This window comes from Manis pentadactyla, chromosome 12 (assembly GCF_030020395.1).
Source record: "Manis pentadactyla isolate mManPen7 chromosome 12, mManPen7.hap1, whole genome shotgun sequence".
Classification (NCBI taxonomy): Eukaryota; Metazoa; Chordata; class Mammalia; order Pholidota; family Manidae; genus Manis; species Manis pentadactyla.
In genome coordinates, this window is record NC_080030.1 from 20,824,237 (window position 1) to 20,838,069 (window position 13,833).

The following is a 13,833-nucleotide window of genomic DNA, read 5'->3' on the forward strand; positions in this document are numbered from 1 at the left end:
AAGCTTATCAATTGTATTGATTATTTTGATCTTTTCAAAGAACCAGCTTTGAGTTTGTCAGTTTTTCTCTATTGACTTCCTGGTTTTAGTTTCATTGATTTCTGCTCTAATTCTTATTATTTCTTCTCTTCTGCCACTTTGGATTTCATTTGCTTTTCTTTTTCTAGTTTCCTATGGTGGATACTTAGATGCCTGATTTTAGATCTTTCTTCTTTTCTAATATATACATTCAGTGATACAAATTTCCCTCTAATCAATAACTGCTTTCACTGCATTACCCCAGATTTTGATGAGCTATGTTTTGATGTTCAGTTAGTTCAGAATACTTTTAAATTTCTCTTGAGATTTCTTCTTTGCCCATGTGTTATTAAGACATTTAATCTCCACATATTTTGGATTTCCCAGTTATTTTTCTGTTATTGATTTCTAGTTTAATTCCACTGCGGTCTGACAGCAGACATGGTATGAATTCTATTTTTTAAATTTGTTAAGGTGTTTTATAGTCCAGAATGTGGTCTATTTGGATGAATGTTTCAAGTTAGCTTGAGAAGAATGTATATTCTGCTGTTGCTGAGAATATCTAACTTGCAATTATGCAATCAAATCACCTCTCCTTTCAATAATGTAGCTGCAAGAAGCAGTAACAATCTCTACAGTTAAGTGCCAACTCTGAGTAGTGACCAGATTACAAGGCCAGAGGGCTGCCAGCAGAGATGCTGTGATGTGCACACCTACCTGTGTTCTCCCGTGCTGCTTCTAGCAGCCACACTCCTGCACGCTTGGGGCCTGTGCACGACGCGGGGACCGCAGCTGTCTCAAGGCAGCATCTCCGTACTGAATACCTGAGCCCATTCTTTCTGGGTCCAGCTCACCTGAGGATCAAACAAGTCTCTTTAAAAAAAGTTTTTAATGCTTCTATGATCTCCAGAATATATTAAATGCAAAAAGCAAAGTGTAGGACACTGTGTAAATATGTTATCATTTTGAATAATGAGGAAAGAAATATATATGTATGTTTGCAGGGGCATAAAAGTATCTTTGGAAGAATACATAAAGAAGTGTAATAATGGCTGACTTCAAGAAGTTCTAGATGGCTTAGGGGATAGCAGACGGTGGCAGTAGAGGGTGACTTCCATTTTATCTTCTTTTGTACTTTATGAGTTTGGAATTATGTGAAGATTTTATGTATATTAAGATAAATTAATCCAAATTAAAATATAAAGATACCATATCTCACTTATCAGACTGCTAAGAACCCAAGTATGATAATATCACTGTGGGCATGGGGTTAGTGAAATAAGTACTTTATTCATTACTTGTGGGATTATAAATTGCTACAACCCTGATAGGAAGAATCCGGCAGCCTCTACCTACATTCTAAATGCTTATGTTCTTCAACCTAACAATTCCACTTCGGGAATTTGTCTTACACATAGACTCACACACATGTGAAATGATATATAAAAGGTCTACTAAAGCGTTGTATCAAAATATTGGCAATAACCCAAATGTCCAAAATAAACTGGTTAAATTATGATAATACACCCAACTAAATATGACTTACACATACACACTATGTATATATATGCACATCAGCACATATATCCAGAAGCCTCTTAACGGATTTGCAATGACCCATAGGTAGTAAGTACAAAAAGTATGGAGCAGAGTTTACAGTGTGCTAACTGTTGCGTAAAAAAGGAGAAGGAAATAATGGCTTCTGAGGCCTATGAATGTACCACCCATTTAGAAAATGTAGAAAGTACTGCTGAAGAATTCTAATGAATTCTTTGAAGCTTTTCACCTAGAGGGAATTATGATTTTGATGATCTCAGAAGAAATATATCCTGGAAGTCTTACATGAGTCAACTTACACATACTGTATGCACGGATGCAATATTAAAGTAACAAGATAATTTAAAGAAAACCTCATGTTTGAGCTTAATAATACTCAATACCAAGCCAATTTTTACTTGGGTAACTATCTCACATGTAGTGCTTAAAAAGAACAGTTTCTGTGCCAAGTTCAGTAAAAATTATTATGTTTCGTTTTCAGATAAAAAAATATGGAAGGATGAAGTGCCCCTCCTCCTGTTCAGGCCCAGCTCTCCCCCTGGGCTCCTGGACCCCTTCATCCCACCGCACCCACCGCCTGCATTCTCTGTCCTCTCCTCTGCACCCGTCTTCCCTCCGCCTCCCCACTCCTTCTCGGTCAGAATCCACACAGGCCTCTTCCTTCCGTGGGAGCCGCGCAACCCCTCCTCTGCCTGTTGGCTCTTCCTCATGGATGGGCCCACACTCACCCTGCGTCCTTCTCTCTGCTGTCCCCCACTTGCTCTCTGCCTCTACTGCAACTGGTCTTGATGTGGACACAGACCTATGCCTTCCTCCTGCCCACCCCCCTGGATATTTTTCAGCTCAGTTCTTAGCTCTTGAGACTCTTTGCAGCACGTGATAATGAACAATTCTTTGATCCTCAGTCTCAGCTCACGCAACCCCCACTTCCCCGGGTCGCCCTCTCCTGGACTCCCCTTGTCCCCAACCCCTTGGTCAGCTCCCTCTTTCTCACATCGTGACAAACTGAGCTCAGTCATCACCTGCTCCTTGGAAGCCCTCTCTGACACCCCCTCAGTGCCCTGGCTGGAGAGGGTCTCCTTCTCTGTGTGACCGTCCCCAGGTTCCTGTGCATCTCAACCACCCATATTAGAATCTTATCTTTTGAGATCTCCATGGAAGACAGATTCTTGAGGGTAAGGGCTGTGATTAATTCATTTCTGTGTCACAGCCACTAACATAGAATAGGCATTCAGATGTTTGAATGAATCAGTTAAGAAGGGAATGTTCATGTATAAAATTGGCTTTTAAAAATGACAACTCTAGAGAACATTGTCAGCTGCCTAAATTAGGGTCATTTTAGATCCATTTTTACTGAAGAACAAATACAATAACAAAGCAGATCACTGTTGGGGAATATGTTCAGGCAGCTTCAGGAATATGTTCTCTGCAATGCCCGGCCTGCAGACGCCAATGCCACGCAATGTCCCCTAACTCCCTCAGCATCACACACGTGGCCCCTGCCATGGCACACGGCCACTGGCTTCCTCCTTTAAGGGATGGAGCCAATAAAAGGCTGGGGTTCTAAGAGCAAACACCACCTGAAACTGATGGCCCCTCTGCTCCCACTGGCGGGGCCACAGAATCCACCACCAAAGAGGGGTGGGCTGCCACCCTAGCCGGGTGGACAGACCTTAACATCCATACGTGGCAGTTTGGGGTTGGCGGATATGGAGAGAATCGAATACTCTTTGATCAAACGACTCCTGGAAATATTAAAAAGTGATACTCCTGAAATAGAGAGGGAAAAATGTGCTCAAGAAACATTCATTGAGGGAAAGCCTTTTACCTGATTCGATTTTGTTAAGTATTTTTCTTGCGCATTGCACAAAGGCCTCTTCCACATTCTCCCCCGTTAGTGCGCTTGTTTCCAAAAACATCAGCTCTGAAATTGACATCAAACAAATGTTTAGAAGACGACCATAATTATCCAATTCCTAACAGCCTACTTAGCATTTTCTTAGAATAGCAGCTAATAAACAATAGCACTGTTTAAGATCAGGTATACCTGAAAAACATAAAATCAATGAACGTCAATTTTTTTGTGACTGTTAGAAGAATTCTAACCTTTTTTGAAAAGTGACTCTTATCTCGTGCTGGCACTCAAGTCTGTTGAAGAGACCAAGGAAGCACCAAGTGGCAATTTCCTCTTCCAAATAATCTTCCTGTCTCTGCCAACAGGTCTTATATGCTTTAACGCCTTATCCACGCTTACTGACCCTCACTGGCTCTGGTGAGCAAGCCACAACCTCTCCATCTCTCACTTCTTTACTTGTAAAAATGAGGTTCCTTCTAAGCTTCTGTATTTCTGAATAGTTTCTTTACAAGCTCAGGATACCTTATGTTTTCCTCACACGTTTATTACCAGAAAACCAGTCAACTTGTAAAAATATGATTTGGTAGTCCTAGAGTCCTGTTGAAATTGGTGTCAGGATATTTTAAGTTCTTGATTAATTCTGAAAACTAAAGTTAATTAAAACATCTGAATTCTGACCATTCTGTTATCTAAGCAGCCATTAATTTTACGCACCACTCTCAGGTATACTGTTCAGCAGTTCAGAGAAGTTTCAAAGGCATCTACAACCATATGACTTAAATTTAATGTAAGTAAAACAAAGCCAATAAGCCCAGCATTTCTTAATCTTTTTTTCCATTCACTTAGATCTACTATTTCACCAACTTAGCTTCAAATTACATTTTAAAAAAAGGGCCTTTAAAAATTGTTATTATGAACTTTACTTTAAACCAAGACCTGTAATATTCAGAGTCTAGACTGAAAAGTCATTACAGGATATCAAATACATCTGCTTTTATCATTATAGGACCTTTTGCAGGCAGACTGCAACATGGCAAAAATATTGCTAAGTCTAGATTTATAGTAAAAACGATAGGAAGTTCCCATTTCCTGAATACTCCAGTAAATGTCTTAAACTCAAAGCAATAATATTACCCACAAATCTGCCACTGGAAAGCAGCAATAGGTACAAGGCCACTTGCCATTTTCTTGAGCAAATCTGGAAGCTTCTAGGAAAGTGACTTCGCGGTCCACATCCAGGTCTTTCTTATTCCCGCAGAGTATAATGACGATGTTCTGGCTTGCTAGCATTCTGGCATCTGTTAACCAATTAGTAAGCGCATTGTAGGTTTCTCGGCTGCGTAATACAAGATTGTGAAAATAATACATGTATTTTACAAAACTAGCAACTCTTTCCAGTCATTCACACTACTCACACTGCTTTTAAACACGTCAGGGTTTAACGCCGACAAGCCTTCCGCTGACTCGGATACCCGAATGCCCCAGCATGTGCCACACCCACTGGGTTTGCTTGTTTCCAAGAAAATGGAACAGCAAGTCAGATAGGCTGCTGTTCACTGTTGGCCCAACCGGGGCGCAAAAGAAGACAGAAGCTCCTTCATTCCGTTTTACAAAGACTTACTGGGCTCTCAGTACGGGTGGCGCCGGCAAGCGACCCTCACAGCTACCTGCTGCCGTTTAATGCGTTTGTGCGATACTCTGGTACTTTTGATTTTGAGTTCATCATACTGATTCTTTACAAGGCCTCTGTTATGTAGACTCTTACTGCCCCTCTTTCCCATGAGGAACCTGAGGCCCCGAGAGATCAAGTCACCCTAAGGGACAGGAGCAGCCAGGGGCAGACCAGGCCTGACTCCTGGACCGACTCTCAGACCTGCCGTTTCCTGCCCTCACTCACCCAGGGCAGATTTCCTCAGCTGGCACACTCTGATAGCCTAACGACTTCACGCTCTGGCAAGCTGAGCCTTTCGGCCCCCGGGCAGGAGTGGCAGGGCTGGGCCGGGAGCTGCCCACCTCCCGGCCAGAGCCCTTCCTTCCAAACCCACGGGCCGGGTGTCTGTCACAGCCGCAGGGTGACACCCCCTCCCCTCAGGGGGCACACGCCACCTACAAAGGGCTCCCCGACAATATGGCTTAGATGACATGTTTCTAAGGTGGGGCTAGCGAACACTGTCTGATAGGATTCCTGTGCGCAGAAATGTTCTGCAGCCTCCACTGTGCAACGTGGAGCCCCATTTGAAATGGGGTGAGACCAAGGGACAGAATTTTTACTCAACTTAATTGTGACATGTGTGTGATGGCTACACACTGGGCAGTGCACTCAGATCCTCACGATCTGCCAGGAGCTTTATATTAACCAATTTAACCCCCAGTAACTTTACAAGTATTACACGATCATCACTAGTGCATGTAATAGGCAGGGAAACCAGAGGGCCTAGCTGAGGACGCATGCGGCCAGGAACCCAGGACCGGGACTTGAACCCGGGCAGTCTAAGCCCCGAGAGGATGACCTCGAACTTGGTCAATGCCAATCACTCTAATAATTTACTACACAGGTAAAGCCTCACTTTGTGAAACTTCAGGAAGGGTCAAAGAAGCATAACGGAACACTGGGGAAGCTTTATCTTTGTAAAGCCCTATGAATATATTTCTTTACATGGTAAAGTGGGGGCTGTTTGCAAAACCCCTGTGCCCCCACCACCACCACTCTGGTGCGCACAGCACACTGCGTGCAGGTGGGCCGGCTGCCGCTGCGGAGCCCATTACCTAGTGATGTCGTAGACCAGCAGAGCCCCCGCGGCGCCTCGGTAGTAGCTTCTCGTCACCGACCTGTAAGAGTTACAGCACCTTTACTCCCGGCCCATCGGGGAGTCTCTCCTGCTGAGCACCCTCTCCCGGAGCAAAAGCACCATTTCTGCTCTGCAAACCACAGCGCGGGGACAAACGCTGCTTTGAAGACAAATGAAGCAAAGACACCCGAGTGCGTGTAGGAGGAGCTGTCTGCACTTGGTAAGAGCGGTGACGGGGCGGGGACGCCAGGCTGGGACACGCACGGTGCTCCCTCCAGGGGGGCGAAGCTCCTCCGCAGACCCCCACGCCTCTGAGAACACAGGGGAGAGGGGGCACCGAGGCGGCCGCCAAGCTGGGTGGGCACTGGGCACGGGGCATTCCCACCCTGCCCCTGTGGGGGACCCCAGCTGTCCCCACCCCCCTGCACAGCTGCCCTACCTCTTGGCAGGAAAGGGGGACCTCAGGTGGGAACGCCCCCTCCCCAGCCTAGACCCAGAGCCGCCTGCCCCCGGACTCGCCACTCTCCGGCCCCTCTCGCCCGGAACCTGAGAACATTCTGTCCAGTCTCGTTCTCAGGGATTGTTTGCTTTCAGCAGTAATATGCTTGCTCCCCCAAATTCTTAATCCCTCCCCGTTAGGTTTTCCCGTTAGCAAAATAAAATTCGCTCTAGGTACCTTCCTTTCACCTTAAAAAACTAGAACAAGGTATGTCGCCCAATCCTTTCCGTGCACCATCCCACTGTGTGCCCGCCTCCACATCCGAACCCCTCGAGCTGTCTCCACCAGCCCCACCTGTCCCCCATCGGGGCGCCCCTCTCCACGGCCCCGCGGCCTTGGCCTGCAGCCTCACATGTGCGCACCCGGGCTGGTTCTCAGGCGCACCCCTCCACCCAGTCCTGCTCCCCCTCCTCCCTCCTCCCCCGCTTGTGCAGCCCCGCTCCCCCCTACCCTTCCTGCCGCCGCTTCTCCCCCAGCTCCTGGTCATTCGGGCACCACTGGGCCCGGGTTCCCTTCGGTAACACGCCGCTCAACTTCAGTCTTCAGCTCAGATGGTTGCAATATCCAGCTGCTGCCCCAGCGGCCTAGGGAGCATCTGCCAGACGGGGCTCTGTTCCCGTCCTCCAGGCCCTTGCAGGCCGGGGTGGGGATGCGGCCGCCACCATGCCTTCTGCAGCAGAAACCCCCGTGTCCATCCTCTGCCCCTCCTCTCACCTCTCTGATGGCATTTCCTGTTCTGCGCATGGCTTCCCTTCACCAGCACCCTCCTGGTCCAAACCACGTCTCTGGCAAGGCGCCCACAGTTGCCCACGGTGCGCGTCCCCACCACCACCTGTGCCCTCGGTCCATTCTCTAGACTCAGGAAGGCCTGCCTGCCTGCCTTCTGTCCCAGTGGGTCAGTGCCTGAGTCACGCCCATGTCCTGGGACCCCCGCGAGGACCCTAGCGCCGGGTCCAGAGGCCCTCTGGGTGTGTGAGGGTGAGTCCCCAGGTGCTGAGGGGCTGGGAGGGCGGCGTGCCAGAGTGGGCGGCTCGGGGGCTCTGCTCAGTCCCCTCACGTGTGCAGCGATTCCTTCGGGAGGTTCCAGGCTCTGTCTTCATGTTCACACCGGCCCCAGGGAGTATAGTCCTCTCCTGAGTTCTGGGAACTGTCTTAGTCAATCACTGAGCTCAAGGGAGGGGGTGCAGGAACCCCCAAAGTCGTAGTCTGCTGGGCAGAACGGACGGTGGCCTGGGCACCCCATTTGTGGCTGGCGTCTGAAGTGGGCGTAGGCTCGTGGGAATGAGCCCTTCACCTGTGGATCTCACACCCACTCCAGACAGGGTAAGACCTGAATCCAAGGGACGGGCACATGGTTGGTGAGCGAGGCCTGGAGAACTGGCATGGAGAAGCCCCACTTGGCGTCAGACACCAGGCACCACAGGGATGAACAGTGCCCACCTTTGGGGAAAAAAGAAAACTTGGGAATTTGTAAGAAGCAAACAAATGACTCATCGTGACTTTGATACTTTGAAAAGGGCAGCTATTTTTACATTTTCTTTTTAGCTCAGACTCCAAAGGCAGGTACGTTGCTCCACGCTTCTGCTTTGTCCCTTCGGTGGGTGGAGCAGGACGGAGGACCAGCAGCCGGCTCTTCCCAAGGACCCTCTCGGCCTGTGGGGGGCACTCTTTCCTACACACCAAAGCAGTTCTTTCCTCTGTGCGCTTCAGTGGGCACCTCGTTTCCACGGAAAGAGGCATCTTGGAGCACTCCTCAAGAGAACTTAACTTACGTCAATTGGCTTCCTCATTTATTTGAAAATTTATTTTGTAACACAGTATTTATGACTAGGCTACTTAGAAAAAACTATTCAAGTACTCAAATGTAAGCATTTAAGAAAAAAATTTTGAGGTATTTTTTTTCTTGAACTTATTTATACCAAAGTAATACATGTACATGATGTTATATTAAATCTTGCTACAAGGCTGGAAATGAGGCACTGCTGTCTCCTGCCTCGCTCTCACTGTGACCCTGACCCTCATGGCAGCTGCTCTCAACTGGGGTCAGATGTTTTCTGGGATTGGTAAGTCATCAGAACTACTCCTGTCCAACACCTGTGGGCTGGACACCGCGCTGGGCTCTGGAGAAGGCAGCCAAAAATACAAGCGTCCTTACAGTCACGGATGTCACAGTCTCATTCCTTTGGGATTTGCTTCTGTTTTTCTATAAAAGGCTCCTGAAACTATCTGAATTATTCATTTTAGAGGTTTCTGCTCTGGTGAACCTTTCCCTCGCTTACGTCCCGCCTCCCCTCCGCTCCTCATTCTCCACCGCTGTGTGATGACTGCCATGGGGCATCTCCTTGTTGTTCCCAGGGGCTGGTTCCCTGTGGCTCAACTTCCCCTTTCCCTTCCTGGGGTTACTCGCTTGGTGTGCTGTATCCTCCTGAAATTTCTCAGAAGGAGTATGTGAAAAGCAACCTTTACTTCCCCTCATTCTTGCATTATCTGAAGGTATTCTGACTTCACTCTCACACTTAATCGGTAGTTTGGCTAAGCCAAATTTCAGGTTGGAAAGCATTTTTGAAGGCAATGCTCCTCTGCCTTCTCACTCCCACATGCTGCTCTTGAATGGTGCAGTGCAATTCCCAATCCTAATCCTTTATATGTGACTGTTTTTCCTCCTGGAATATTTATATATCTTCACTGCAGTCCTTGTGCTTAGAGACAGTTTCACATGGCATGCTCTGGTCTGGATCTTCCCTCTCGTGTATTTGGCATAAAGTGGGCCAAAACATCTGGAATCGCATTCCTCTGGTGGAGGTCCTCTTGGTCTCCTCTGCTCTTCTTTCTTTTGGAACACCTGCCAGTCAGGCACTGGACCTCCTGGGCTAATTCTGTACGATTCTTTGTCTTCTTATCTCAAGTTTCTTGTTCAACCTTCTGGAAGATCACTCCTCTATTATTTTCATGGCTCTTTTTAAAAATATCATTTTGCTTCTCACTACCTACATGCAACCTCGCCTCTGATTTCTGAGGATGCTGAGCTTTCAGTGTGTTTATCCTAGACCCTGGAAGGTCCTATTTTCTTTATCCTGGGCTCTGTTTTATATTAGAAATTTTCTTCCAATGTCTGGTGATCCTTGGTTATTATTTACACTCAAGAGCAAGGAATGAAAAAGTCTTTCAAGAGAAGCTTTTTATGGGTGAGCTGGAGGCTTCACTGAGATGGCTGGCCAGAGATCGGGCGATTTTAGGGAAAACCAAATATTACTATCTTTAGGCCTTTTCTTTGGGGCTATTCATCTTTCTGAAGGACCATCTCTCCTGCCTGAGATGTACACACCTGGCTGCCGGCGACTAGCGGGGTGTTGGGGGGAAGTGGGTTAGGGTCTGCAGACCCTCCCTGAATTCCCTCTCTGCAGTCCTGCCTCACTCTGCCCTCTGCTCGGCCTTGCGGCCTTGGGTCTGACCCTGCTTCAACCCAGACACTGAACCTCTCACCCTGTGGGTGTGCATGCCTGCACGCACACCCTCCTGCAGAACCTGATGCTTCCAAATCCTGGCCTTTTCTGGTTTCAGCAGGAAGAAGTGGTTTCTTGCTCATTGGCGTTCCACCGTCACTGACAACAGGGCCGCCTCTGCTTTAAATCAGCTACAATGCCATCCACTTCCTGTCTTTACAATTTTCTTGCAATTTCTTTATCATAAGTCCACCCTCTCCTGTTCTGGGTCTTTTTGAGTTGATGCCACCTCAGTTATTTCCAGTCACTCCAGTGCAGGCTGCGGGTGAGCAGATGCAGAGTCTGAATAGAATCAGCCATGTTTGATGTACCAGTGCTATCCGAAGAATGACCGTGATTAAAAATGGTTATGACATTTTTGAAGCAAACAGTTATCAAGCATTTAAGATATAATGTAAACCTGACTTCAGTTAAGGGAAATGCTTGCAGTGGGAGTGAGTTTTATTTAACTGAATTTTGAAAATGAGTAGCTGTTCTATTTTGACTTTGCATATCTGTTAAAGAAACACAACTAAAATATTAACCTTTTGGTTTCAGCAGTTACAGAATATTAAACATGTAACCTTTCTGCAGTGACCTGGGGTCATCATTCCCAACGACGATTGTAGTGTAACAAAAGTGTGGAAGACAGAATTTTTGTGCAATGTTTATCAACCATCAGAACATGCTCTAGTTAACGTAAAACAAGACAAAACCCCAAAAGAGGTTTCAAAAAAATTCTCCTTTAAAAGTGAAATAGAAAAATTGCCTGTGTTATTATTGCCTTAATTTTAATCTAAAAGTATACTGCAGAGTATGAATACCACGTCCCGCTCATGTGCTCACTAGTCCCAAAGAATAAGTCAGCCTCTAAGTTAGGACACATTCACTCCATAGGGATTCCAATGTACTCCTTAGTAAAAAGTCAGGAAAAACTGACTTTCAGGTTGCCTATGGCTCCCAGATGTGACGTTTCTGAAATCTGTGCAGGGAGGAGGGAACTTTATATATATTAAGAGAATATAATTGATTACCTCAAATTCAATTTTTAAATAGTTTTATTAAGTGAGAGAAAAAGCTACCTGAATCGCTCTTGGCCAGCTGTATCCCATATCTGTAACTTTACATATTTACCACCAACATTTATTATCTTTGAGCCAAATTCCACTCCTATTGTATGATTCGAGTCATCTTTGACTGAAAAAAGGAAAAGAACAAGATAATTTAATTGTAGGACATTAAAGAAATGTTTATAGATTTAAATAAATAACACTAAAGTCAAGGGTAAAATCAATGGAAAATGTAATCCACTTCAGCCACTCATGTTCCCAACAGACAGGCAATAAGAAGCGATCCCTGTCTTAAACAGGATACTCACAGCTCCTGTTCTTAGAGACAATAAAGCTTTTTCTCAAAACCCCTAAAACAAACCACACAATTTAGAGCCTAGGCTGGAGGGGGCAACACTGCATGAGAAGCCTGTGCACCCCATCTGGGGTCAAGGTGCTCGTCAAGGGCAACTGCAGGAAATTCCAGGGTGTCGCCTTGCGGAGCTTACCGCCCAGGAACAGATCGGTGACTCAGTGGCAATGAGGTAATGTTCGAATGGACAAATATTCTAAAGAAACCAAGTAAAGGGAAGGAAAAAATGTAGCCCAAAAAGGAAACCCGGTGGACACCAAAGATTAAGGGAAAAAGGAAAAAGAGAGTAAAAAACCCCCAAACTAAAGCAAATCAACAAATCCCCAAAACAAAAACTGTATGTGTAGTTAAGCTGCTGAGTTTTTATGAATGTTAGTGTATGGCAATAAAGTGGAATGACTCTGTTAAGAGAAATCGATACTATCTGTTTAAATGCACGGAGAGGCGGGCACAGTAAGTGCTTGGCTAAACCCACCTGGAATAAGCTGTCTGACTAAGAAAATTTCTGTGACGGTGAAAGGAGAAGTGAAAGTCAGACAATAAGGTTCTGTAGTCCATTGACTAGTCTGTCTTTTACGACCGCAGGACAGGATGTAATTGCACGAGAAATGAGGGAGGCCACCTGACAGGTGTGTTTACTGTTTCCTGAGTGTAGGGAGTGTAGGGGAATGAAAGGCTAATACTGACTCTACCAACCTGTCTCACGCTTGGACAGTGTGCACACTGCTAGAATCACGCTACTGGGCAAAACTCAGAATAAAAGCCTTCAAGGGGTATAGCTCAAGGCCAAGGGCACCCAACCATAAGAGAAATGAGGGGAACACTTCCCCATCTGGACTGCAGATCCTGCAGACCCTCAAGGGCACACAAAGGCCACCGTGAGGAGCTAGAGGGAGGGCCGCCTGAGCAGAGGGCACCACGGAGGAGGCTGATCCCACAAGCTGGGGACTTGGCTGCGTGTCCTCTGGGCATTCTTTTCTGGGACACTCAGTGCAAAGTCTTGGCAACGTGTAAAGAAGCCCGGGCCGCCCAGGGGATGCATGCCTGTTAAATGTATCGGGGATCGGTTCTGAAGCTAAGCCGCGCTGGGGCCTTATCACTGAACACAGGTTCCAGCAAGCTCTTGGTTGGTGAAAATGGGAGTAGCCAAATATGCTTCTAGCACTTTATTCTTCTTCAAAGCTCTTTGCCAAGACATCCTATGCTCTTTCCATTTTATCCGCCACCTCAGGTGTCTCAGGCATACCTGCTTAAGATGTGCTTCATGAAATGAAATTGTTTTCATACCTTCACTCAACTGCCACTAAACAGATGTGTTATTCTCTGACATTCTTTCCATTATTACAGAAACACTGTTTATTTTAAGGGTCCTTCAGACCTACAGTCTTTTACAATATTTGGAATAAAAAATTCAGTTTTACCAAACCAGTGCAAAAATGGGTTCAGAAGGCCTGGCTTGAGTCTACCCAGTTACTAGGTTGTGACCCCGCAAGTGCATACTAGCTCCTCTGAACTGATGTCTCTTTACCTGTAATTTAGAATAAAAACAGCTGTCTCACCGCAATACAAGGCCACTGAAGACCAAACATTATTTTATCCAAAATAGACAATGGGGGCTTGCTTCTCAAGCTGCTTCCTGACAGGAAATGGAATCTCTCTGCTGACTTCCACATCATCCTATTGCACAGGCCTACCTCCCTTTATTGTGATTGTATTTTTTTACTGTGTTTTATCTTTTACAAGTTGAAGGTTTGTGGCGACCCTGCATCAAGCAAGTCTAACAAGACCATTTTTCCGACAGCATTTGCTCCCTTTATGACTCATTTTGCCAATTCTTGCACTGTTTCAAGCTTTTTCATTATTATTCTATTTGTTACGGCAATCTGTGATTAGCGATTACAACTCCTGAAAGCTCAGGTGACGCTTAGCATTTTTCAGTGATAAAATTATTTTCATTAAAGTACGTACATTTTTGTTAGACATAATGCTACTGCACACTTAACAGACTGTGGTATAGTGTAGACATAACTTTTGTATGCACTGGGAAACCAAAACGTTCATTTCACTTGCTTTATTGCAATTTTCATTGCGGTGGTCGGGACCCAAATCCACAATATATCTGAAGTTTGCCTGTGTTTCACAGCTGGAAAATGGACAGAATGATTCAGTAAATGCTGAACAATGAACCATTATGAAACTGAGATGCTAACT

The 13,833-nt window shown here is 46.0% G+C and overlaps 1 protein-coding gene across 5 annotated transcripts in view; it reads right to left on the reverse strand.

Moving 5' to 3' along the window:
• Window positions 1-13,833, reverse strand: part of RAB4A (RAB4A, member RAS oncogene family) — a 61,844-nt gene that overhangs the window by 21,415 nt on the left and 26,596 nt on the right. For all 5 annotated transcript variants that reach the window (XM_036904491.2, XM_057490225.1, XM_036904471.2 and 2 more), the window contains exons 3-7: window positions 11,283-11,397; window positions 6,197-6,259; window positions 4,612-4,766; window positions 3,404-3,499; window positions 736-872 (exon numbers count right to left, since the gene is read on the reverse strand). In XM_036904491.2, the coding sequence (XP_036760386.1) occupies window positions 757-872; window positions 3,404-3,499; window positions 4,612-4,766; window positions 6,197-6,259; window positions 11,283-11,397 (545 nt within the window). In that variant the 3' untranslated portion in view covers window positions 736-756. The remainder of the gene's footprint in view (window positions 1-735; window positions 873-3,403; window positions 3,500-4,611; window positions 4,767-6,196; window positions 6,260-11,282; window positions 11,398-13,833) is intronic.